Here is a 27,607-nt window from a genome sequence, read left to right as displayed (position 1 = left end):
TTCAGATAACAAAATAAAACAGAAAGCAACAAATGAACTAGACAAACAAAAAACAAAAAACTCATAGATATATAAGGTGGTTACCAGAGGGAAAGGAGAGTGGGAGGAAGTAGATGAGAGTAAAGGGTGTTAAATATCTGGTGACAGAAGGAGGTTTAACTTTGGGTGGTGAACACACAATAATGCAATTATACAGATGATGTACTATGGAATCGTACACTTGAAACCTATATAATCTTTATTTAAATTAATGTTTTTATTGTTGTTCAAGTACAGTCATCTCCATTCCCCCCCGCGTACACCCCCACCCCAGCTGTCCCCACCTCCCACCCTCGATCCTACTCCCCATTGGTGTTGTCCGTTACCTTATTAGTCAGTGTCACCCCAAACAGTTTAATGTTTTAAATATATCAGTTATGTATTTTTATTTAAAATTACTTGAGGTGACATTAAAAGATTGTTTTAGAATTAATTGAACACTTCTAGTGTCTGGGCAATAAAACATGTCCACATTTTCCAGGGTTTGACTGTACTTGTAAGGAAGAGTGCTACATAGATTAAAACCATTTCAAGGTTGTTTTACCACTATGGAAGGAGATAATGGGGCATGAAAAGTTGACTTTGTTTCATGTTAAGACTTTAACTTGTTCTCCACCATTTGAAGGATCCAGGACCCCAAAGCAGTGAGGGTGTTAGAAGGACAAAGCGGAGGCAGTAAATGACAGAAGGGAGCCAATACCATGTGGGCTGTTACTCTTGTTACCAGTGTGGCTTGCTTTAGTGTTCTGGTGGAACTTGGTGCTGAGAGGCCAACTTCAGATTGTGGCCGAGGCCAATGATTTATTCCTATCCAGTTTTTGTCATCTTAAAGGGCATATTGAGATCACATGGATCCGAAGTGTCTTCAAAAATTGTAGGTGTTCCATCAGTATTTGGAATTGAGGGCAAAAACTGTGTCATCACAACATTATGGCTCTTTACAGGTTCTCTATTTTCATGCAAACTCAGAAATACTAGAGTAAAAGTCTTAAACTTATGTAGATTTTAAATAGCAATTTGGTTTTTTTTCGGCTAGGGTGCTGTACAAGGCCCTGAAGAATTTGCTGAGGGGTTAGTGATTGGGGTAAGAAGTCTCTTTGGACACACAGTAGGTATGTATCATGTGTATATATGTATATGTATATTTTACTATAATTATTAAGAATGCATTGTTTATGAAAAACATTACTACATTACTATATTTTATAGTGATCACTTTATTGATAATCCCTTCTAAAAGATGTATTCTCTTGTTCTTAAATGGAAAATGATTTAACACTGATTTGCTGGTTTTTTAAAATATGTCTTTGTATTGTTCAGTCCATGTATTGATACTTTAACTAGTTTTATTTGTCTTCATGGTAAATTGAAAATGAGAAAAATAAATTTTTGCATTTTTGTGTATAAGAGACATTTAAGCAGCTGTTAGTTTAGAGCAGTCCTGTGCTGTGTATAGTGGTAATGCTCTTGCAAGAAACAATGTGACTGACCTCTCTGGGCCTTTTGATAGGTGGTGCAGCAGGAGTTGTATCTCGAATCACTGGTTCTGTTGGAAAAGGTTTGGCAGCAATTACATTGGACAAGGAATATCAGCAAAAAAGAAGAGAAGAAATGGGGCGACAACCTAAAGATTTTGGAGACAGCTTGGCCAGAGGGGGAAAGGGTTTCCTGCGTGTAAGTCTACTCCTGAGTCTTCAAGAAGCCCTCAACCTTTATATACCTTACAATGTATACTTTCTCAATATTGCTTGTGAGTCAGGTTCTGTCAGAGTAGCAGTAGGGATACATTGTGAACTTTTCTGTTTCCCTTTTGCTCTCGTTCCCCATTATCGTCATCAGATCTATCCTCTAAATTGCAGACTTAGTTTGACACTTGGGTTGGAGTGAGAACTCCATTATGACGGCAAGTTAGCACTAGTGTGGAAGGGGAAGAAATAAAGCAGAGAAATATAGTAAATGTTGATAAGTGGGGGGAGGAGGAGTTTTTTAGAGCATCATCAATGGACCATTCTATAAGGAAGGTATAAAAGTTGGGTTATAAACCAGGAACTGCCATTCATTACTTTTAAATACTTTAAAAATTATACACGTAATATATGAATATGGTTTAATTATAGCTAATATATGAATATTCTCCTTTTAAGTAACTATAAGAACTGATAACTTTTAATAAGCAATGAAATCATTAAGGTAAGGCTGTAAATACTCTGATCACCCTTCACCTCTTTGCAGGGGTATCTGATCTCTTCATTAGGGTCTGTATCCTTCAGTTCTCTTTCTGTGTGTTTATATAATATGCAGGTAGTTTTAAGTACTTCCATTATTCGACAGTTATTAAGAATGTGTAAACATGTTACTATTTTAATTTTAGAAATTTCAGGAAGCTATAACTGCTCTGCTTGTGTCAGTGATTTGTAATTTGTATGTTGTCTCCTGAGAAGTGCTTTATTTGTCAGATTATTTATTACCTTTCAGAGGTCCCTTCATTGTCAATTTTCCACATTTTCACCAAGTTAGAAAGTAATCTCATTAAAATTATAAGTAGATATTAAGGAATATTTGGCTCAACTCACTCATTTTTCTGACATAGAAACCAAGATTTCTAAATACAAATACAAAACTAATACAAATACAAAATAATTAAGTGAATGTAAACTGTAATTGAAGAATAAAATTACAAATAAAACAAAAAATACTGTATGAAATAACAAAAAAGAATCTTTCCACCAGCTTTACTGTTATTTCTATTGTAAAATTTTACTTCTACAAGGTGCTTTCATTTAACATTTGCTGTGATAATTTGAAAAATCATGATGTTCACCTTTGTGTACGTTGTTCACATTATCAGATATGTAACTCCTGTTTTTAGTCTTCTCTAGCATATCTGTAGAGACCCCTAGTGGTTGATTTAAAATTAAGCACCTTCCATTCAGGTTTGACTTCATGATTGATTGATTTCTCTTTCAGGGAGTTGTTGGTGGAGTGACTGGAATAATAACAAAACCTGTAGAGGGTAGGTTGAAAATCTTTCTTTGTTGTGCAAATTTTCTTGTTGTACATGAAGAGTTCATTCATGGTAAACATAGTAGATTTTATTGCTACCAGGTATTTGACTGGGAGAACTTCTGACTAATTTTGTATTCATAGTCCTAAATTGTTGTTTAGTGAATGTAATGTACTTGCCTCAGAAAGTGGAGGGGTTAAGTAGTGCACTGCAGTTTAGACTTTGAATGCTATTTTAAGCAGGCTCATAAACTAGATTCCTTTGGGTCTTCAATAGCTACTGACTTATTTTTATCATATTTTAAAAAGCACTTTACTTTAGTGCAATATCTATAAAAATCCCAATTGGCTTCTCTGCAGAAGTTAACAAGCTGATGCTAAGATTTATACAGGACCTCAGAGGACCCCAGATAGCCCAAAAACCTTGAAAAAAAAAAACAGAACAAAGTTGAGGACTTGCACTATCCAATTTAAAAACTTACTGTAAAGTTACAGTAACTAAGACAGTATGATGCTAGCATGTGGACAGACATACAAATAGGTCAGTGGAGTAGAATTGAGATTCCAGAAATAAAACCTTACATATATGGTTCATTTATCTTTGAGAAGGTCGCCAAGATAATTCCATAAAGAAAGGATAGCCTTTTCAACAAACAATACTGGGAAAAGTGGAAATAAATACAGAATTTATACATATGTACCCAGCAGTTTCACTCCTAGCTACAGATCCTGGAGGATTAAAAATGTGTGTTCGTTAAAACCTTGTACCTAAATACTCACAGAAACATGTTCATGATATGTTTAGCCAGAAGGTAATAGCAACCCACATATTCATCAACGAGTACATGGATACATGAAATGTGGCACATTTATACAGTGAGATGTTGTTCAGCTGTAAAAACAAATCAAGTACAGATGCTCTTCAACTTATGATGGGGTTATATCCTGATAAACCAATTTTAAATTTAAAATGTCATAGGTGAGAATGCATTTACCAGTACATTGTAAAATGCTGGTTGTTTATCCACATGGTCGCATGGCTACCTGGGAGCTGTGGCTTACTGATGCTGTCCAGCATCAGGAGACAGTACCATACTGCATATAGCTAGCCCAGGAAAAGACCCAGTTTCAAAATTTGAAGTAGTTTCTACTGAATGGGTACTGCTTTTGTACCACCGCGACGTCAAAAATCATAATTCGAACCATTGTAAGTTGAGACTATCTGTACTGATACACATACAAGATGGATGAACCTTGAAGACATGATGGTAAGTGGAAAAAGCTAATTAAACATACTACATATTGTATGATTCCATTTGTGGGAAGGGTCCACACTGGGCAAGTCAATAGAGATAGAAAGTAGATCAGTGGCTGTCTATGTCCGACTGGTAGGAGGAAGGAGGTAAATTGCATAGGACTGGGTGGGGAAGGGCTGGGAAAATGGGGGATGATGGCTAATGGACATAGGGTTTCTTTTTGAGAGGATAGGAGTTTTCTAAAATTGATTGTGGTGATAATTATACAGCTCTGAATATGCTAAAAACCATAATTTGTATACTTTAATGGGTAGATTATATGGTATGTGAATTGTATTTCAATAATGTTCTTATATACATATTTTTAAAAATACACTGCTTGAAAAATTTTCTGATGGTTAGCATAAAAAAAAAAAGAATATATTGCCCTGGCTGGTGTGGCTCAGTGGATTGAGTGCCAGCCTGTGAACCAAAAGTCACCAGTTCGATTCCCAGTCAGGGCACATGCCTGGGTTGTGGACTAGGTCTCCAGTGAGGGGCATACATAAGAGGCAGCCACACATTGATTTTCTCTCCCTCTCTTTCTCATTCCTTCCCCTCTCTCTAAAAATAAATAAACAGACTTTAAAAAAATTTTTTTAATTGTTTTTCAAGTAGTTGTCTCCATTTTCCCTCTACCACTCCCTCCCATCCCAGCCATCCCCACCTCCCACCCCTGATCCCACTCCACTTTGGTTTTGTCCATCTGACCTTTATAGATGTACCTGAAAACCCTTCTCCCTTCCCCCCATTATAATCTGTTTTTTAAAAAGTATATTTTCTGGTCAGCTCTTAGAGCTTCTAGTCATAAGTACTGACTGAACTCCTGAATCAGTGGTTGTAAAACTTGAGCATGCCCCAGGATTACCTGGAGAGTTTGTTGAACCCAGATCGCTGGACTCTACTCCCAGAGTTTCTAATTCAGTGGGTCTGGGATGGACCTAATAGTTTGCATTTTTAACACACTTTGAGAACCACTGTTCATCATATTATTGTCAAATTTAACTTCTTTAGAAAGCCAGATTTTAGATGCTTTCTGTGTACAACAGTTTGGAATTTGGCTCAGGGTTCTATTGTGTTCAAACTTGATTATTTAAAAATATCTTTATACATTCATTATCTGGTTTTATGAAGGTGCCAAAAAGGAAGGAGCTGCTGGATTCTTTAAAGGAATTGGAAAAGGGCTTGTGGGTGCCGTGGCTGGTCCTACTGGAGGAATCATAGATATGGCCAGCAGTACCTTCCAAGGAATTCAGAGGTAATTAAATATATGTGTAAGGTGTGTGTCTGTGAGGGGGGACCCAGAAGCACCCAGAATTTATTTATAAACAATTGTGTATTTATTCTTACATGTTTAAAATTCAGTCACCTTCAGTGTACTCTCCATTTGATGCAATACACCTATTGAACATTTTTCCCACTGCTCAGAACAGTTTCTGAACTCGCTGATTTTGATGCCTTTTAGTGCTTCTGCCATTTTTGTTTCACCTTTTCCATGCCAGCAAAACATTTCCCTTTGAGGGCCTTGTTCATCTGCGGAAACAAAAGAAAAGTCTCTCAGGATGAGAAAGGGTGAATAGGGAAGGTGGGACATGGGAGTTGTGCCGTTTTTGGTCAAAAACTGCTGAATACTCAGTGTGGACTGGGCAGCTGAGCTCATAAATCACCCATCTTGAAATGGACAAACACACTAAGTCTTTAAAAATAATTCACTGAAGCCAAATGCAGCCTCTGACAATAGTGCCTGTTGGTACACTGATACGGATGGGTTCCTAGAACACTCACCAAGCCGGGGAAACCTGTACTACAGGGGGCCCACCCTCCAAAAGATAATTCCATATTTTTGGGGGGCCCCCTCATATGTGCTAATTGTTCCTTGTATGTGCTAATTGTTGCTAGGAATACATAAATGGGTAAATATTTTGCCTGCGCTATGATAGGTTCACAAGGTAGAGTGCCTCCAGAAAGGAGTAAGAGGAGACCTTTTTTATGACTCAGTTTCTCTTTTCTTTGACCAGCGTTTAGTGATCCCTATTATATGCTAGGCACCGTGCTAGATACTAAGGACACAAAGAGGAAACAACCTAGCCACTGCCTTTCTTTTTCTTTTCTTTTTATTTCTTTTTCACATTGTTGTTCAAGTACAGTTGTCTCCATTTTCCCCCTCTATTCCCCCCACCCCAGCCATCCCCACTTCCCATCCTTGATCCCACCCTCCTTGGTTTTGTCCACATGTTCTTTATACCTACATGTTCCTGAAAACCCTTCCCTGCTTCCCCCGATTACCCGCTGCCACCTCCCCTCTGGTTACTGTCAGTTTCTTGTTAATTTCAGTGTCTCTGGTTATATTTTATTTGCTTGTTTGTTTTATTGATTAAAGGACTGTACTGTGTTCCATATTATATCAATATTTGATAGAAACACAGTAATTTTAAATAACCTGCCCAAAATAATGCAAAAAGCATTAAAACCAAGTCTGCCTTACTCCAAGCTCCTCCAACTTCCTTAAATAAAAAAAGTCAAATAAAATAAAGGTGTCTCTGTTAAACATAGTAGTGTTTAATCAACATATATATTTGTATCATTTTGAAAGATTCTCACATATTTTCTTACACTTATTCCAATGCCTTATACAGGGTAGCAGAGTCAACTGAGGAGGTGTCTAGGCTCCGCCCCCCTCGCCTGATCCACGAAGACGGTGTCATTCGCCCCTATGACAGACAGGCATCCGAGGGCTGTGATTTATTTGAGGTATAAATTCTGTTCTTCGTGGTCATGAGTGACATTTGATTTTAAAGATTTATACAGTCAGAATTTCATGGGTGGTTATTAAAATTCCTGATTCATGAACTTCTTTAGGGATTACACAGGGAACATGGTTTGTAGAGTAGAATTTGATTATTTATTTGTTTGTTTTATTTTAGTGTAATCTGCTAAGTGGGAATAACTGGTAATTTTTTTTCTGTACAGGAACAAAGGTTTTTTTTGTACAGAAAGGATAATGTTAAAAGAAGTCATAGGCTTTATTACTACTTGTGCAGTAGTTTGTTTAGTTAACATTGTTAATTTTGGTTTCCTGCTTTGTAGCTAATTATTGGAATTTCACTGCTTCCTTTTCTCTCAACCAAATTAATTTGGACTACTCTGTAAATCTAGATTTATTCAAGTGAACAGAAGCTGGAGGAAAGAAAAAGATTATGTACAGTTATAATATTTTCAAACCTTAAAAAATTAAAAGTTTTTTTGGCTTTTATTTCAGTTTTAACTTTACTATATTTAAATAATATATACCTCTATAAATATACTCCCATGGTGAGCTTTCCCCAAAATAAATTTATTAATGTTTCTTACTTTGACTTTAAAATAGAATGACTCTTCATTGTTATTAGCCTATGGTTTTGATTATATATAATTACATTTTATTTTTCTGCATGCTTCTAACTTTATTTTCTTTCTTTTTCTGCCTACACAGCAAGAACTGGAAATACAGGAGTAAATGTCTCCTATACTACTACTTGATTTCATCCTTAAAAATCAAAACAAATTTGTGGTATTAATTGACTATCTTTGGTTTATTTAGATCAAGAGTCCATTTTAATGAAGTTTTCTTTACAACACTCATCTCTATCTGAACTTTTTATTGTAGTGGCTTGACTACAAATAAAAATGGTGGTGTTTGTGATAACACTTCACAGGAGTAAGAGATTGATATAAAAGATTAAATGATTCAGGAAATCTCTTCTCCATTTAGTTGGTGAAAAGCTTTATTGAGCTCAGAAGCATACACTTTAACTGTCATTTTGAAATTTTTTTCTTTCTCATGGTATTCATGTGCATTTCAGATAAAGTAAAAAAAAAAGAAAATTACGTTCACTCTATTCCAATCTATTATGTGTTCTTCTGTTTGTGAATCTTGATGATGGAATTACATAACTTTGTTTCACAAGTCACCCTAAATTTACCCAGCTTATAAGAATGTTAACTGGGGCATGTGTTTTATTATTTTTATTTTTATTGAATTTATTGGGGTGACATCCGTTCATAAAATCATACATATTTCAGGTGTATATTTTTACATTCTTTGTGCACTGCATTGTGCGCCCATCGGGGGAATATGCTTTAATAACTGAAGTATCTTTGCTCTGGGTCTGTCATTAGACCTCAAATAAGAGTTGGCACATGAATTTTGAGAATATGTTCCCTTCATCTCTATCTTTTTTACTGGTACTCTTGGTACTCTTACTGGATAAATGGCAACCATTTAATAATTGTGTTACATACATTCTCAGCCTTTAGCATTTATACTTTTCAAAAATCGAACCTCCTTGTTGGTTATGCTAATTTCAGAGTCATTTTAGTTTTAGCTACTGTAAATAAAAGTTGAATATGTAAATTAGGCAAACTGCTTATGTTGCTCTTGAATTTATAGATATCTTTATTTTTAAAAACCAACCCTTTTTGCTTTTAAGTCCTTTGAGAAGATTGATTAACTTAATGTTACTGGAAGAAATAGAATGATTGTACATTAATGAGAGGATTTAGTAGTTTTTCTCAATGAGTGGCAGGGATAGGTATGGAGAATCAAGAAATTTAGGCTGTTTCATCCCTTCCCCCTCTTGCTATCATCAGTTATGTATGATACATGTATTGGTTATCTAGACTATGCTGGATATACAAGAGAAATTAAGGGTGTCTTTAAGTGACCATGCATAACAAAATGTGTAACTATTAAACAGCACTAAAGTACAAAATTCTTTTCTCCTAGCCCTTATTGTTATATGGCTACCTTCTAAGTAATTTACTTGGGAATCTTTTGATTTTCTTCATTTTCTTTTTCTCCTGAGTATTTCTCTGTATTCTTTAATGCTCAGCTTTGAAAGTTATTAAATCAAATACTGTGTTTTTATAGGCTATACTCTTCTACTTATCCTCTGTTCTCCTAGAATAATTACTGTTTACATAAGTGTGTTTGTTTATATATATACAGACACACACATATATACATACATAGGTGTATATGGGATGTATATAGCCAGTTTTTATTTAATATTCATCTTGGTTTGCATACTTATGATGATATATTTAAAATGGTGTCTTCGCTTTTTCATTTTAATTATATTTATTCATGTTCGTAGAAATGCGTCATTCTTAATTCTTGCATTACCATCTGTTGAGGTAACTGTATTGTATGTTTGACTATTCCCAGTTCTTGACATTATAATTGTTTGTTATTTTAATAACAGTAATAATGCTGTGATAAACATTATACACAGTGCTTTTTCATATCTTGTATTATTTCCTTAGAATTTACTTTTAAAATTGAATGCATTTGCTAAATATTGTAAATTTCTTGTTACATTTTGGGACGGGAGAGTGAATATTTTATTAACTAATCTGCTGCCATCAGTGACTAAACATCTTCATCTGAATCTCGGAGTTTCGTGGCTGTTAGTAAAGCCGTAAACAAGGTTTCTGTAGTGTGTCACGGTGATAAATTATACTTTAAAAGCTTTCAATAGATTAAAGATGGCAATAGATTGATAACTAATGAAAATGCATAAAAGATGGAAAGTTGGTAGTATTTTTTGTATAATGTGTCTCAAATCTAAATATTTGAACATTTAAATTTCAGTGCTGAATATATTTTTCATTTCCTCTTTATTAAAGAAATTAAGTTGTAGATGTTAAAAGATTTCAGCTAATTCACACAGGCATGATTTAAAACAACTGACTATTAAACTCCACTTCTCTGAGTTCATTCTGAAGATGAGACCCCAGTTCCTTGGGGATTCATCTTTGTTCATCTTTTCATAATTATCAAAAAATAACTGGGAACCAAGGACTTTAAAAAAAACATGTATTTATGCATTGAAATAATAGCAAGTATGCTTTCTCTGCTTGTGATTATTATTGATTTCATTATCCTTTTAATATTGGTGTTGTATTTTTTATTATTTTTGGTTATAAAATGTTAAGATCTTGGGGGTGAAAAATGTTAAGGTGTTATTTATAGGTATATTTATGTTTTGTGTTTTTATCTATATTATCTAATTTTATCATATATTAATATCATAATATGATATCAATATAATGATATTGATAATATCAATAATTCATTAGCATTTATTATAAATAATAACTATTTTGTTGGTTTTTAATGTGTTGACTAGTTCAAGACACAATAGTTTTGAGGTAGTTGAAAAGTAAATGTATTTTAATGTGCTATTTATACTTGAATTATTTTATGCTTGTAATTGTCTTTAACAATAAATTATAAGTTATTTGAAAGCTTAGAAGTTCTTTGTGTTAATATTATTAAGTTTTCTTCTTTATCAGGAACATAATTTGATAAAATACATATACTGCTCATGAATATTTAATCTATAAGGCTTATAAAAACATTAAATATCAGTTATCTTGGATTTTATTATGTATATATCTACCTCTATGTAAAACCAATGGTTCTTAACCTTTGAGAATGATCACACGCATTTTATAAATATCTGATGAAAAATATGAACCGTCCTCTGAAAGAGGTTGCAGAACTACATTTTTTAAACTTTATGTTCTATTTTGGGTAATTTATAGTCCTCCAAAAGAGCTTCCATGGACCCCAGGTTAAGAACCCCTGTGATGTTAAGGTCTCCTGTTTATATTAGCATATGTTCATGTTCTCATGAATGAAAATGTGTAATTATTTCCGGTAGATATTCTAAAATTTCTAAGTTATTACAGAACAAAATGTGAATTTACCAGAGGATCACTTAGTAAGCATGTAATACATATTTGTCTTTTAAGGAACAGTAAAAGTTAATTTATATACACATGATGAGTATCTAACTTTAAGTGAGAATATGTAGAATTGTGCTTTGCATCCAGTAATATTTTCCTAACTAGCATTATTATTATAATTAGCTAATATACAGTATTTGAAATACTATTTGGATGCACACATTGCCCAAATCTTAAGTCTTGTATTTTTTTCCCCCCAGAATCATATCAAAAAGTTAGAAGGAGAGACTTACCGATATCACTGTGCTGTTTCTGGAAGCAAGAAGACAATCCTTATGATTACAAATAGGTATTAACTTTCAAGTGACATTTTTCCAATTGTAAATTATATAAACCTTAAGAATTTGGAAGACTAAAATTGTAGAGGATGTGGAGAACTATACTCAACTGCAAAATGTTCATTGTCATAGAATCACAAAAACACAGATCTGGATGGGACCTTCAAGATCACCTGTTCTGACCCTTTCATTTTGGAGATGCTGCAGCTGCAGCTCAGCGTGGTTTAGGGGCATCTCCAAGTTACACAGCTACTGAGAGATGGGGTCTAGAACAGACTTTATGTAAGTGCAGTAGTAAGTGCAGTTCTCACAGTTATGTGAGAATTATAAATCTAGTTATAGAGGGTGAATTCATGAATCATTTTTTCTCACTATGTTTTATTTTGGATTAATAGCACACCTTTTTTAAAGGATGACATTTCTGTGGGTTTTTTCTAAACATTTTGGGAGTTATAGGTAATTCCTCTAAAAGAACTTTGACCAAACTACTGTTTATTTTCCTGAGATTTTCCCCTGCATCACTTATTCTAAAATGACGATTATAGATTAATAATTTTCTAAACTTTTTAAGTTATGAATTTTTGTAGGACTGAGGCAAAGTACTTAGAGTAGGCAAAATCTGCCTTAGGTTCCCTACTAAGGCGTTTAAATATGTTTGGTTAGGAAGGAGAGAAAGGAAACCTAAAATAATAGGATTCACACTTAAACCTACAAGCTGTTATATCTATTCCATTAGACCAAAAGTAATGTTTATTTGTATCTTGTATTGTGTTTAGCTGCAATAGCAATGCATTAATTCAGTTTGAAATTGTGTATCAACACTGGGCAATGTAAACCAGTAAATTTTTATTTTTTATTTGGTAATACTTAGTATTTGATTACTCATTTGTGGAAATATCACTGTATACATTAATGTATTATACATATGGGTTTTCAAGTAAATTGAAAAATCATACTAATTTTAAATAGTCACTTATAGAGCTTTTCAGGAGGCAGTTAGAAAAATAACATTCCTGACCACTACAGTGACTTAGTCTCCTCATAGTAGACTCTTTCTAACAGAAATTTCTTTGATTGAGATAGTTATCATTATGCTGATTTGTTTGATCTTTAATGATTACACAAAAATAGCATTTCTTCCAAAATTAGAATTCTAAAAAAATAACTCTTAATTTTTATTGCTAAAGTTATGCTTATTCATTATAGATAGTATAGTTTAGGAGCCAACAAAATTTCTTTAAAGAGCCAGATACTAAAAATTTAGCCTTCAGCCCTGACTGGTGTGGCTCAGTGGGTTGGGCGTCATCCCGCTAACTGAAAGATTGCCAGTTCGATTCCCTGTCAGGGCACGTGCTTGGGTTGTGGGCCAGGTCCCCAGTTGGGGTTACTGTGAGAGGCAACTGATCAATGCTTCTCTTGCACATTGATATTTCTTTTCTCTCTCCCTCCCTTTCCCCTCTCTAAAAATAAGTAAAATCTTTAAAAAAAAAAAAAACTTTAGGTTTCAAGGGCTGTCTCATGCTTCCCATCTGTACTCAACTCTGCCCTTGTAGCGGGAAAGCAACTGTGGATAATATGTAAATGAATGAGGTGGCTGTGTTCCAGTATAATTGCATTTACTAAAATAGGCCCGGGATTTGGCTTACAGGCCATAGTTTGCCCACTCCTGATACAGATAATAATTAAGAAAATGAAAATAACTAAAGCTGTGGTTTGCCTTGGACAGAGCTGGCTTGTACTTTTTGTCCCCATGTAATTATTAGTGGCTATCCTTTTCATTCTTAAAAATGTTCTAGTTTGAATAACAATTATACATTAACCACTAAAAATAGCCTTTAGCAGCAATCCCTTTATGCAGAGATATTAGCTAGTGTATCATACTTTTGGAGTATATGTAATTTATAAAAACTATGTACAAAACAATGCACCGTGTGTATTGAACTAACCTGGGTTTTTTCACCTAATAGTATATATTCTGGTCATCTTCACAAGCAATTAAGTATTCTTTGAAAACATGATATTTCATGACTACATGATATTGTATTTATGGATATATTACCTTATTTTCCAATGCTGCCTAAATATTTGACATTCAGTTTTCTCTTTTCCAATATTGTATTATTATAAACACATCTTTGCAGCTAAGTATTTTTTCTGTAATTATTTCCTTCATGTAAATTCTTATCAGTGGGATTGTTGATTTAAAAGTTGTGAAGATTTTTGAGGCCCTTTCTATTTATTGCCATTTGTCAGAAAGGCTGTATCAGTTCTTTTGCGTACAACTAGAAGCACGTTTTGCTAAGACTAGGTGTTATTTAAACTTTTTTATTTTTGCTAATTTAATGGGTAGAAAATAATTTGTTTTAATTAGCATTTACTTGATTGCTAATGAGTATGAACATTTTAATACACTCATCATCCATTTATATTTTTTATTCCATGAATTGCTTTTTCATATCTTTTACTCGTTTTTCATTATATTAGCATTTTGTGTACTGAGTTTAACAGCATTATATATATTAGTGACATTAGCCCTTTTTATTCAGTGTATTATTAACACTTTAATGATCATTGAGTTTTTCAATACATAGGGCTTTTAATTTTTCACATTGAATTTATCCAAAACTTGATCTCTCTATATTTTTTCTTAATCAGTTATTAGAAACAAAATATGAGTTTTCACAACCTAAATTTATTAGGTAGCTCCACTAGTTGGTCCTAACTCCTATGTAATATTTTATTTTAGTAATCTTCATTAGGAATTTGTTCTCTGTGCAGACTTAAAAAAATAAAACATCTGTCTTAGTCTGTTTGGGCTGCTGTTCCAAAAGTACCATCATCAGGTGATTTAAACACCAGATTGTTATTTCTCACAGTTCTGGAGTCTGGGAAGTTCAAGATCAGGGTGCTGCCAGACTGTGTGTCTGGTGAGGGCTCACTCCCTGGTTCATAGATGGTTCTTCTCACTGTGTCCTGACATTGACAGAAGGTGCAAGGAAGTTTTTCTCAGGCCTCTTTCATAAGGGCATTAATTCACAAGGACTTTATCCTCATGACTTAATCACTTCCCAAAGGTCCCACCTCAGCATATCACATTGGGGGTTATGATTCAACATATGAATTGGGAGGGGCAGGAATATAAACAGTCAGTCCATTGCTGCATCGGTGTATAACATATAGGGACACAGAGATGAAAGTTACATCTTCTGTTCCCTCCTGATCTATAGGGGGGAACTACAAATTATTGATGACATCGCAGTGTAATAGGTGCTAAGATAAAGTGATGTACAGAGACTGAAGACTCTTGGTCCAGTAAGGTGGGAACCAAGGTGTCATAGGGAGGGTGTTAGGGAGCTTTCTAATGAGGAGGTACTTACGCTGAGTCCTGTAGAGTATGGAGCTGTCATACAGGTAAACAAGAGGCAAGCAGATACATAGAACATTATGGCACTTTGAATAATAAGAGCAGTTTGGAATGGCTGGGTAGTAGTAGGATGTTCATAGGGAAGTGCTGGGAGATGATGCAAGAGTCATAGATGTCTGTTTATATTCCCAGGAGGGTTCAGGCTTCATCATTAAAATGATGGGAAATCATTAATTTTTTAAAAGTGAAGACTTACTGTTCAGTATTGCAGCTTTTCACACAGAGATATATGTGCAAGGGACACAGATAAGTCTCTGGTGTTCTTTTCCACTGAAGGCCTGAAAGCCTTAGGAGTAGTATTTAAAAAAATCGTGCTTTAGAAAGATCTCAGGCAGCAGTCCAAATGCTGGGTTGATGAGGATCAGAACAGAGGCAAGGAGGCCAGTTAGAGACTGTATTAGTGTTCTGTTGCTGCACAACAAATTACCTTAAAATTAGCAGTTCAAACAACACAGATTTATTATCTCAATTTCTACATGTCTCCAGTCCTGTGTGGCATGGCTGGATTCTGATAGGGTCTCATAAGGCTTCCTTTTTGGAAACTCCTGGGAAGAATCCCCTTCCAAGCTATTTTAATGTTGTTGGTAGAATTCCGTTCCTTGCAGTTGAAGGACCAACAGTCCCGTTTCCTCCATCTCTGTCAGATGGCGGCTGCCCTTATCTCCTGGAGCGTACCTGCATTCCTTGTTATGTGGCGTTCTCCACCTTCAAACCAGCAATAGCACTTTGAATCTCTGACTTCTCTGTCTCTAACCCAGATTTAAAGGGTCAGGCCCACCCAGATAAACTTTTTCCTTAAAGTCACCTGTGCCTTATAACAAAACCTAATCATAGGGGTGAAATCCATCATATTCATGGTGCTGGGGATTATATGGAGTTATGTATCAGGAAATGAGGGATCTTGGGACACATCTCAGAATCCTGTCCACCACAGAGATTGCTGCTGCTGTTCTGATAGGAAGTGGTGAGGCCAAAACGAAAAGAGTAAGAATAGAAAGAAGGGAGCAGCCCTAAGACCAGGACTTGGTGGCAGATTGGATGTGGAGGAGAAGGGAGTGCAAGATACCTTTCTGGTTTGGGGATCAAGGAGCAAGAGTGGTGATATTACTGTTTATAGCACTTTGAGGGAAAGGATGATTTTGTTTTGTTTTGTTCTGGAATTGACTAACTTTGTTGCAGCTTTGAGATATCAAAGTACAGATTCCTCAGTAGCAGATACACAGATATAAACCATTGATGTTTGAATAAAGATTTGGAGTTGAGTCTTGGACCCTGAGTGTGTCAAATAGAAGATGGCCAAGATTTGAGCTCTGATAAACAGTGAGAAAGAAAATGAAGGGGATTTAAGGTGGTAGAAAACCAATATTATTCCTGGCTGGTGTAGCTCAGTGGATTGAGTGCAGGCTGTGAACCAAAGAGTTACCAGTTCGATTCCCAGTCAGGGCACATACCTGGGTTGTGGACCAGGTGCCCAGTGGGGGCCACATGAGAGGCAACCATACATTGATGGTTCTCTCTCTCTCTTGCTCCCTCCTTTACTCTCTCTCTAAAAATAAATAAATAAAATCTTTTAAAAAATGTTAGTGTTTGCCCTAAATAAAAAAAATATTATTGGTATGGTCAAGAGAAGAGAGAGCTCTGAGACAATCAGAATGGTGGACTGCATCTGACACAGTGATTTTTAATGGTTAGCTATCCCTCTTCACTCTATCATCTGATTCTCTACCAGGGCAGGAGGTGGAGGGAGTGGAACCCGATTCCTAGAGACTGTTTGGAATGTGTAGGGGAATGGAGGATGTCACAGTGATTGAAGGGCACTTAGCAGACTGGGGCTGGGGATGCTGAACGTTTTACAGTGTACAACACAATCCCACACAAACCCCAAATTTTAATAGCACCTCTGCTGAGAATTATTATGCCACAGGCCTGTTTTGGTTCCTGTTCTCCATCGGTCATTAAATGCATCCAACTCTACCTTATAAGCATCTGGAGTCTAGCTCTTTTTCCCTCCTCACAGCTATAGCTTTCATCGAGACTCTCACTGATTCCTGATGGGACTATTAAAATAACTTCTACCTTGATGGTCTATCCCACCTCTACCCCATGACTGCCAGAGTCATGACTCTAAAGTAAAATTGTATCATGACGTTCCCCATTACCTGTAGGTTAAAGTCAGAATTTCTTGAAATGGCAACAACAACAAAAAAATCCTTCTAAGATCTGGCACTAAGCTAATTTTCTCATCTTCATATATACCTGGTCCTCCAGCCAGTCCTCCACATTCCTCAGGTAAATCTTCCCTTTTTTGTACCCTCATATATGCCAATGCACTGTTCTCTTTGTCTGGACTTGAATTTCCCTTTCCCACCTAGAAACTCCTTTCAAGAATCAGCTCTTAGGCCACCTACTTCACCAACACACTCAGCCCCCTTCTCCTGTGCCCCCCAGATTACCTACTGCACTTACCTGTGTTGTTGCATTTATTTCATGTTTATTTCCCCTCTGGCCCCTGAGTGCCTCAAGCAGAAACCCTGTCTTTTTGTTTCTCCAGCACTAAATAGCTATAGAATTAACAGGTCAACTTTCCTAGTTTTGCTTTCTCTTGGAGAAACTTTAGTCAAGTATAGTTATATCAGTGATTAATCTGAATCAGACAGTGGGAAATCAATGTGCATACCCTTTAAAGGTTTTGTTGTATTTTTATTGCTGTTGAGTAAAACAGAATACTTACTCTGTGATATATAGTACATTAGTGTTAACGCATTCAAACCTTTGCTGTGAATCTTTGCTGACATTTGAGGTTTGTGTCACATTTCCTGCATGTTCGTTCCTGACTGGAAGGCATAAATGACTGACAGTAAAGAGCAATTAATAATTTTCGAAGTAAGACATTTTCAGGAGCTTCTGCCTATTGCTTCCCAGGTGAGGAGAGTACAGCCTGTTTCTATGTGTTTTAAAGATTATCTCAGTTTTTTGTCAATTAAAAAAAATGACACTTTTATAAATTTTGCAAGATTGGCAGAAGCAGAATTTTTGAAAGTCTGCTTTGTTAATTGGTAGGTGCCATATTTGCTCCTTTATGACAGTTATCTAGACGTTTTTATGTGAAGCATACTATTTTTAATGCCAGGTTATACTGTTTACTGAGTACTACCTATCCCATCCATCAGAGTGAAATATTAGATATAATCATTAACAGTCTTTATCACTCACTATATTTTTGTTTCCTTTGCAAACCAGGCGAGTGTTGTGTATAAAGGAAGTTGAGATCCTCGGCCTGATGTCCACAGACTGGCAGTACCCATTTGAAGATTTTGTATTTCCTCCTAGAGTCATTAGAAATACGCTAAACATTTCAGTTAAGGTAAGGAAACTTGAGTCACATTTTTAGAGCTGAGAATTTGTTAAATGAGTGGAAATGAATGCTTTTTGACTCATCTTTACAGTTAACTACACAAAGTATTTGAAGGGTTGTTATTGTTACTTGTCTACTATACTTTATTTTCTGACAGTCCTTGGTTGTGTAGAGTGAAACATCAGGTCTGTCTACTGATAGAATTAGGGTGCTGGTGCTTCCTTTTGGGGAGAATAAAGCATTAGTAAATAAAATACCTTTTTAATTTCATATGGATACCTATTTTGCTCTGTCTAATCCTAGATACTCTGGAAAGATTCCCTTTTTTAGGCTTTTAGGAGATTATTATAAATATTATGTCTAAAACACTCATGTTTTAGAGTATTTGGCATTTGTAGAATGCCAGAACCTTTGACATATATAATAATACTTTCAAGTCTTTCCTCGCCATCATTTTCTAAGGAAGAACTTTTCATTACATAGCAGGTAGTTAACAAAAAGGATAGCCTGTCTTTTGCTCAGTTCTTAAGACTCATTCTGCTTTGAAATACATAATTTTTATTGTATATGATAATAAAATATATTTATTTTCACCTCTTTAAAAGAAACTAAAAATTGTCATTCTATAGATGATAATTTCTATACTGTATTCTTTCCTGAATAATAATGATGTTATTTATCTCTGTTACTCAAATTTCCCGAAAAACAGTTATCATAAAATTTAATAGTGATACAAATACTATTATTTTTAATTTATGTTTTCTTTCATAGGAGTTTACAAATGAAACAAACTTTGAAACTATACCATTTTGTATTTCAGTTTTCTCTCATTGTAGAGTGTCAGAATTTTATCAAAGAGTGCCTTAATAAATGACACATAGTTTCAAGCTAGGAAAGACTGTGTCACTGTGCATATATATTACAGTTCCTCGGTTATCACTTTTCTTTCACATCAGTGGTATGAATTGACTCAATATATTCTACATTATATAAGAATTTTATCTATCAGCCAAGGAAATGAAGAAGGGTTTTTTTGATTTGTCAGATGTGATGAGTTATCAAGTGGAGTTTCTGTAGACTATTTATCATAGCCTGCAAAAAGCCATTATTTTTTACAGATAGATGTATACTCATGCAGTTTCATAAATTCTAAGAGCTCACATATGGAACTGCTGTTCTTCTACCAAAATGATTTATCTTTTATTCCATCTGACTATGTATATTTTGTATGCTTATAAAACAGAGTTGACATTTAAGAAGCATCCAATTAAAGGTTATGATTTTTTTTTCTTCCCCAGAATAATTTTTGTGTCATTCTTTCTTTTGAAATAGGACCAGGGTCTGTTCCACAAAAAAGACAGTGCCAATCAAGCCTACGTCCGGCAAATTCAGCTGCAGGATGCCACCACAGCAGAGGTAAATGGTTTCTTTCAAAGAATATCACCTCGGTTTTGTAGCTGAAAGATATTTTTAAAATGTGTTATAGTTAACAACACCCATTATTTCTCCCAGAAGATCTTCCAGTTATATTTGAATGGATATATAAGCTTAAAATAATATGCTTTGAGCTTAGTAGCTCCAAAGAGTGCTCCAACTCTTGCCTTTGCACCTTTCCCCTCCATCAAATTAGCCTGTACTTCTCTTTACGATTTATAATAAATATTTTATTTTACAGAGAGCGTGTCATGCCATTGAGGATGCACAGTCAGTGAGACACCAGCAAAAACTGGTGAAGCAGTCGTCACTGAAACTCCTCAGGCCCCAAACACCATTTTAATCACAGATCCGCGGGGGGCTGCTACTTGGAGAGAACCAACCGTTAGTCTTGTCTATAAATCACTGTTCTTTATCTTACCGAAGAGAATTTTTAAAGCAGTGCTTTAGTTTTTTAATATTTTTGCTAAAATAGCTAGATATTGGGTTTTCCATGTTTTCCCCTTTACTTTTGACTGTAATTTTGTAACCATGTGTATGTTAATAATCCACTCTACATTGCCCCTGAGTGGGTCAGACCTTCAAAGAAATACCACTTCAGATTCTGAGTGAAATTTCCATTAATGTTACAATTGTGAAGCAAAGGATAATTTTGTTTTTTAATTAAACAAAGTCCTTACTCAAGAACAAGAAAGGAGCTTAGAATGAGTAATGTTCTTTGAGAGGTTTTGGAAAAATATTGGATACTTTATTCAATAGTGAGCTGAGATAACATTTTTGATAAACTAGGTAATATACTAAAGGCAGAAATGATGCTTTCTATTTTATTTTCATGAAAACATTGTCCTCCTAATAAAAATGTTTTACTTTGGTGCTTATTTTTCTTCCTTGTACTATAATATAAAGACATACAGAAAAACAAAACTTGAAATATCAATACTCTGTTCTCTGTAATGTACCATGTATACAATTTTGGAAATCACTTACACGCTCTTTCAAGATGAATCTATGTGGCGCAATTATAATTTGCTGATACATGAAAATATTGTACTTTGTTTTCATGACTTAGAAATATGAAAAAATTCATATTTTTATATATCCAGAAATTGTTTTTTATAAGTTGAAATATTTTAAGGGCATTATAAATTAATAATTATAATGCATACCTAGAAGTGTATTTTAAATACTTATTAGGAACAATGAAAAATCTCTAGTTGCTTCACATATACTTAAAATCAGACATATATTAACAACACTGTGGAAAGTAATTGGTAAGTGTGTTTTTCTAGAGAGCATGCCTGTGAGAATCATTTCAGTCCAGTATTATTTTTGTCCTTTTCTGCAGCTTGTTTATGCTGATCAAAGATACACTGCCTACTAAAGCTTTTTAAAAAAATCTTATAAGTACTTAATTTCCTTGGATAAATCTTTAAATTTGCTCTTGGTTTTAACATGGCACTTATTTCAAATCACTGAATTAATTATGAAATGAAGATGTGGACACACTTGGTTTGCTCTGTTTTTGTTTATGCGTGTTAACATTTCTACTATTTTTATTCATGTTTCTTGAGACTGACCTTAAAATGTTTAAAATTTTTTCTAGTTATTATTTACTGCAGATTCCCAAAAAAGAGGAGGTAATAACTAATTCCTTAAATTTTTGATGTTTGATACAGGAGGGTGGTCTTTGCCTTTTCCACATCATTATTTTTTTCTATGAAGAAAAGTATTATATATAAAAATTCTGGGATTAAACAGAATTTATCAGTAGTTAACTGTTTATTAAAAGGAGCTGTACAAATATAATTTTATAGCAAATGAGCTAGTATTTTGTGTTGTAAAACTGAATCAGGACTCAGATATCTAATTATGTTTTCATGTGAATCACAGTTACTGACAATGTCCTTTAAGAAATTTTATTTTACTGGTGATATGTAAAACATGGAACTAAGAAAAATTTATAGAAACCTGTAAATTCCTCATCTCTGAAAATTGTCAAATATTGATAACATTTAATTTGATTTAATCCCCTGGGACATAAATAATTTCTTGGTTAAGTGTAATAATGTCTTTCCTGTTTCTAAAATGCATTCAGAGTCCGTTATTTGTGTATGAACTACTGAGAGAAATAAAACATTTGGTATATTATTTACAGATGTGAAAACTTTGTGGTTTTGTGTTAAATATTTATAGGTGTGAGAACTTGGTGAGTGTGTAAGTAACATTTGTTTTCACTTTGTATGTCTTTCCCTTTCCTCTCCCAACCCTCTGACAGTGAGAAGTTAGGTGAATGGTTATGGAGGGCTCCGCCAGCCACAGTCTGTTCTCTGTATCTGTGAGTCTGTTTCTATTTTGTGTGTTTATTTTATTTATTAGATTCCACGTATAAGTGAAATCATATGGCATTTGTCTTTTCTCTGACTGAGGAGGAGAGGAGGGTATGGGTAGCTGGGTAAAAAGGTGAGGGGATTAAGCCAAATCTTCCCCCCCCCCCCCCCACAAAAAAAAAACAAAAAACAAATCATAGACACAGACAACAGTATGGTGATTACAAGAGGGCAAGGTGGGTGGGGGAGGTAGACGAGGAGGGTACAGGCAGATAAATGGTGATGGACAAAGACTTGATTTTGGATGGCGAACACACAATACAATATACAGATGATGAATATTATAGAATTGTACACCTGAAACCTATGTAATTTTATTAAGCAATGTCACCCCAATAAATTCAGTTAAAAATAGTTATGGAGGGCTTTATAAGATGCTAATCAGGGAACGGTTTTCCTGAGGGTACTGAGTCCCTTTACCACTTCGGCTGTCTGAGGCACAGAAGGACCACAGGAAGAATACAGAAAATGTGTCGTGTTGGCCAAAAAGTCTGTTAGTGATTTTTTTCCATAAGATAAAAGACACATTTTTCTTTTTCACCAATAACTTTATTGATTTACATATTTTGAGTGTGTCAGCCATTGACCGCTGTTGGCTTCTAGTGGGTAGAGGCCAGGGGTGCTGCTAAACATCTTCCAATGCATAAGACAGCCCCATAGCAAAGAATTATTTGGCCAAAACATCAGTAGTATCAAGAAACTTGCAAACCACTTTTGACAAGTGTGATCAGTTAAAGCACTTTCACCATACACTGCATAAATCCTTTTTTGCATTTCAGTTGCATTTTTTTCCTTTTCTTGAAATACTAAAGCATAATACATGGAAAATGTTACGTATCTTCTTCCAGCTTCAATATTCAAATGGGTGCACAAAAATTCACCAATTTTGATAAGTTTTTTTATAATGCATGCTGATATGACAGCTGGGACCATACAGTCTAACAATATTGTTTTGAATGAAGTTAAATACAACAAAGCACTACTAGAGCCATCATACAGAAAAAATGGACTTTTTGGCCAACCCAGTAGTTGACCAAGGGCCCAGCTGCCACACTTTTTGAAATCACAGCTGGATTTGCATGAGGGCCATGGCTTTTATGGTTTCTGTCAGACATTGACTGTGAGTGACAAGGATGCCAGGGCAGGCCCATTCCCAGAAGACATGGAAGTCCTCTGACAGCAGACTTTTTGGCTTGAAGACTCTTAAGCAGCCTTGTGGATCCACACAGGATGGGAAGCTTCTGCCCAATTAGTCCTTCTGTCTCTTGTCTTTTTTGTTCTCACCACCTACCTCCTTTCTCCACTGGGGAGATCATTGGAAGGATTTCCTTGCATGAGTTTCGTGATATAGTATTGTTTGGTTTTGACTTATGAATGAGAGAGGATGCTATCATCTTTTTGGTGCTTAGGGTCTCTGCATGTGTTGATCTGGTGCTGCCTGTGTCTGTCTATTTAACAGTGCTCCCTGTGTGTTTCTAAGGTACAGCCATGACTAAAAATTAACGTTCTGTACTTAAACTCTTAAGGAGCTACAAACACCAGTGCCAGTTAAATAGAGAGTTGCAGTCATTGCCCGAGCTAGAAGAACCATCTTTTTATTGGGGTGGAAACCAAAGATTCTTAAAGGATAGGAGATTACTCAGAACCATCTGTCCTCTAGGGATGAGTCCTTTTGGTTGAGCATCTCTGCCCAACTGCCCACTAATACTGACAAAAGTGGGTTGGCTCGGAAAAGCAGCTAAAAGTCCCTTAAGCAGAGCGAGCACTTTTCTAATGGTAATTCTCCCTATAGTGGAAGAATTTAGGACTATTGTTCTTGAATTCATCCCTGAAAGTTTCTTCAGCTAAGTCTGCAGTATTCAAATACTCCACATTGTGGGACTCTTTGAACCGAAAAAGCCTTCAGAAAGGCTTTTTGTTTGTATTATTTTTGCATAGTGCAGACCCAACGTCCCTCACCAAAATTCAAATAGCTCTGAAAACCAAAAGGCTTTTCATAAGTCTGAAGCAAAAGACATTTGACAGCAAAATTCTGAACCGAACTGACATGAGGCTAATTGTGGTCTTTATTCTATTAGCGGCAGCAAGATGAATACATTTGATTAAGGGGCGCTGCAGCAGGCTCGCTGGAGGTGTGTGAGCTATTGGTGTGTGAAGTCAATTGCTTCCTAAAATTTGAAAGGGTTTGTATTCTGAAACACATCTGGTCCCAAGAGTTTCAGGTAAGAGATTATAGATCTGTATACCCTCAAAATTATCAATTTATTTAAGTTGCTTCTCAAATTTCAGAAGAATCACAAACTATAGGAGGAGTCATGAGGGACAGTCTTCCCACTTCAGACCATGCTAGTTCCATTTCACAGTAAGTTGCAAGTTATTCTGATGATGTGTTCAAGGTAATCGCTGCTGACATAGAGGAGACTGAAACGCCGTCATATGATAGTGCATCATAAAGATTTATGGAAACTGGAGAAAAAGTGCAAGTCAAAGAATATAGTCATGATTTCTGTCCCCCTTGTATATTAAGTACTGTATTTTGCCATATATAATGTGCACTTTTTTTGCCCAGATTTTTTAGGGAAAATAAGGATGTGCATTATACATGGATATAATAAGTACATAATCCCAGGTATGGCATGCACAAAAACGTGAGTGCGCATTCTCCATGGCAAAATACGGTAAATACCTGGTAGTTACAGGTTTTTAGAATTCACAGCCAGTGTGAAAGTCATTAGAGTGGTAATGAAATAAGCCAGCATGATTCTAGGTTGACAGTATTATTCACTAAAATAATAGTGGACACTTTACAAAGAGGATTTAGTTCTGTAGGATTCTGTTTAACTTGAAGAACAACCACGTGGCTTCCCCAGAGACTGACTGTAAAGCTTAATTTTTCCCAGTTGTGGTTTAAATTATGTGCTAAATAATTTTCATCAAAAATAGATTTCAGATATTGGTCATACTTTTTTTTTAGAAAATTTTGATAACACCAGTTTTTCTCTCCAACAAACCACCTTCCTCTTTTGTCATCTTCATTAAGCCTTTATAAATTAGAAATCCTTTATACATTATTTTCTCTATCTTTTCTTTTTACAGTAACTCTCTAAATATTACTAATTTCCTTGTATTAGGTAGATATTTTGTCAGTAATTGGCAAACAGCAGGGCATGAGCCCAGTAATCTGTTCTTCTAAAATAAAGTTTTATTGGAACCTAGACACATCCATTCATTTGCATGACTATTCCCCACTACAGTGGCAGAGTTGGGTGGTTGTGGCAGAGACAATACAGCTGGCAAAACCTAAAATATTTACTACCTGATCCTTCACTGAAAAAGTTTATCAATATAATTAATCTTATAGCTGGGATAGAAACAAGACACTAACTGGTTTACCCCACATCCTATGGTGAGATAGGAGCTGAACTATGACCCGATAACTGCCATCCTCCCTCTGTTATCTCCACTTTTCCCTCTTCTTCCTTGCTAGAAGCAGGATAGCTGTGTCAAACGCAAATGAACATGGCCAATGCTGGCTTCTTGGATTTTTTTTTAGAACTTCATGTGCTCTTATCAGCATTATCTATGTTTTTTCTCATCTATATTTTAGGCAATTCCCATAGTAACACTCAAAATCTAACCTGGCCCTTCCCCTAAATATTTCTTAGAGAATTTTTACATATGACCTAATATTGTGGCAGTTTACTAGGAAACATGGTTTTTGAGGTGTAAAAATTAGGAAATAAAAACTTTGGAGATAGGACATGAAACTTGCCTCTCTATTTCTAATGCACAGATAGAATAGAAGAATCCAGTGCATGGTGCTCTACCATAATCAAACCACTGGATAGTTCACAGCTAGCTAGGGGCTCACCAGGAGGAAATTGTATCTTTAAGCACAGTACCTCGAATTACGGGGTAATAATGTAACGAGTGAGCAGGTGTTCAAAGATGGCAGTTTGGATGGAAGCTATAGCGTTAGCTTCACCCAAGGATGCTGCTGCAAATCAGTTCAGCAAGCACTTATTGATGATTTAGATTAAGACGCCACACTTGAACAGGGCACATTTCTTCTCCCGCTGGAGGGCTGTTGAAGATTCTTAATATTCTGGGACACTTTGGATCAAATCTCTGATTAATTCAATTCAGGGTGATTCACACTTTCAAAAATAGTTAAAAAAGGTGGGGGGATATGAATTTGCAGATTAACAGTTCTTTTTCAAAAAAGATTTTCTGGACTCGGCAATCACTTGAATATCAGTGACTGGGTTATGGGAGTAATAGATTTTTTTTAACCAAGATAATGGAGTCATACTCCAGAGAATCTGGAATAAGTTGTAAGGTTGATGTGACATTTTAATATATCTGAAATTACCGACCATAAATACAATGCGGGAAACAATTGTTTGCCCATGTAAAAATGCTATGGTTAAATGTAGAGACTTAGGAAATGCTTCTTTTGAATTAACCCCAAATAAACAGTAAAATCTTGCATGGCTATTCTTACAATCCAGATGGTGAATGGATACTATTGAAAACACTCATAAGGACCATTAAGACATTAACCATGACTCACTGGTGAATAAGAATATATTGCCCATTCTGCCTAAAATTAATAACTCAATCCATTAATGCTGAATTATAATGCAGTTCTTTTAGAAGCACCAGTAGTGCTTATTCTTTTAAGTGGATTAATTTTCATATTACTTTGGAGGGAAAATAACTCACTTGAGGGCCTTTGTTTTAGTTGTATTTAAGTTCATAGAATTATAATCACCCATGATTGGAAGGTTCTTATGTTCAACATAAATCTGTCTTCCTATGGCTTCCATCCATGGAGCTCAGTCCCAAATCAGACTAAGAGAGACTTCTTCTGTCTGTAGAAGCCTGTATGAGTGCTGCATACTTAGACTCCAAGGCTGGCCTCATGTCCTACCCCTCATTCAGTAAACCATGGAAGTCCAAGGTCTCATTCTACCTAAAGCATCCCATAAGCTCGATGGCTCTTCCCTAAACACAGCGGTTGATCCGAGCCTCTCTCAGACGTGGTACACTGGTCTGAATGAGTGCTGTGGGAGCCAACCAAGGCAGAGAGGCATTTGGACAATTCCCTATCTTCCACCAATTTTTTAAGAGTAATAAGTATCCCAACCTATTGAAGTAATTACATAAAATAATTTTCCCATTTTGTAATACTTTTCCCCATTATTGCAATCTACTAATCTAGTAATTTACACAAGAATATTGAGTTATCCTTTTAATCTTTTTTTTATTAAAATTGAGTGAGTTTGTGTGGTATTATAAAGTTAAAAATCAATGACCATGAAAAAAAATTCTTTCGCGTCTGCTTCTTCATTTGAAAATAAGACCTTTGGACCAGATCTACCTTCTTGTGATTTCTGTGGATTTTATAGATATTGATAAAATGATGGGTTTTGTAATTGTTATTTTGAAGTGTGAGATGTTACTTAAGGATTTCTCACAATATCCCTTTAGACATTAAATACATATTTTGAACAATGAGCTTAAAAAAATCCTCTAAGACTTTAACAGAACAACAAGAAGGAACGTGAGACGTTGTTGCTAGGCTTTGCGTGAGAGGA

The 27,607-nt window shown here is 35.3% G+C and overlaps 1 protein-coding gene across 4 annotated transcripts in view; it reads left to right on the top strand.

Moving 5' to 3' along the window:
* Positions 1 to 21,772, top strand: part of VPS13C (vacuolar protein sorting 13 homolog C) — a 175,869-nt gene extending 154,097 nt beyond the window's left edge. For 2 of the 4 annotated variants that reach the window (XM_028507282.2, XM_028507283.2), the window contains 9 exons: positions 1,076 to 1,151; positions 1,550 to 1,713; positions 3,007 to 3,052; positions 5,472 to 5,595; positions 6,974 to 7,088; positions 11,330 to 11,418; positions 18,072 to 18,195; positions 19,519 to 19,602; positions 19,862 to 21,772. In XM_028507282.2, the coding sequence (XP_028363083.1) occupies positions 1,076 to 1,151; positions 1,550 to 1,713; positions 3,007 to 3,052; positions 5,472 to 5,595; positions 6,974 to 7,088; positions 11,330 to 11,418; positions 18,072 to 18,195; positions 19,519 to 19,602; positions 19,862 to 19,963 (924 nt within the window). In that variant the 3' untranslated portion in view covers positions 19,964 to 21,772. Of the gene's footprint in view, positions 1 to 1,075; positions 1,152 to 1,549; positions 1,714 to 3,006; positions 3,053 to 5,471; positions 5,596 to 6,973; positions 7,089 to 7,809; positions 9,090 to 11,329; positions 11,419 to 18,071; positions 18,196 to 19,518; positions 19,603 to 19,861 lie in introns of those variants that run through there. The other 2 variants (XM_028507285.2, XM_028507286.2) reach the window with 1 other exon arrangement.
* The last annotated feature ends 5,835 nt before the right edge of the window (positions 21,773 to 27,607 follow it).

Source organism: Phyllostomus discolor, chromosome 1 (assembly GCF_004126475.2).
Source record: "Phyllostomus discolor isolate MPI-MPIP mPhyDis1 chromosome 1, mPhyDis1.pri.v3, whole genome shotgun sequence".
NCBI classification, from domain to species: Eukaryota; Metazoa; Chordata; class Mammalia; order Chiroptera; family Phyllostomidae; genus Phyllostomus; species Phyllostomus discolor.
The sequence above is the reverse complement of the archived record's forward strand: the minus strand, read 5'-3'. Positions and strand labels throughout refer to the sequence as shown.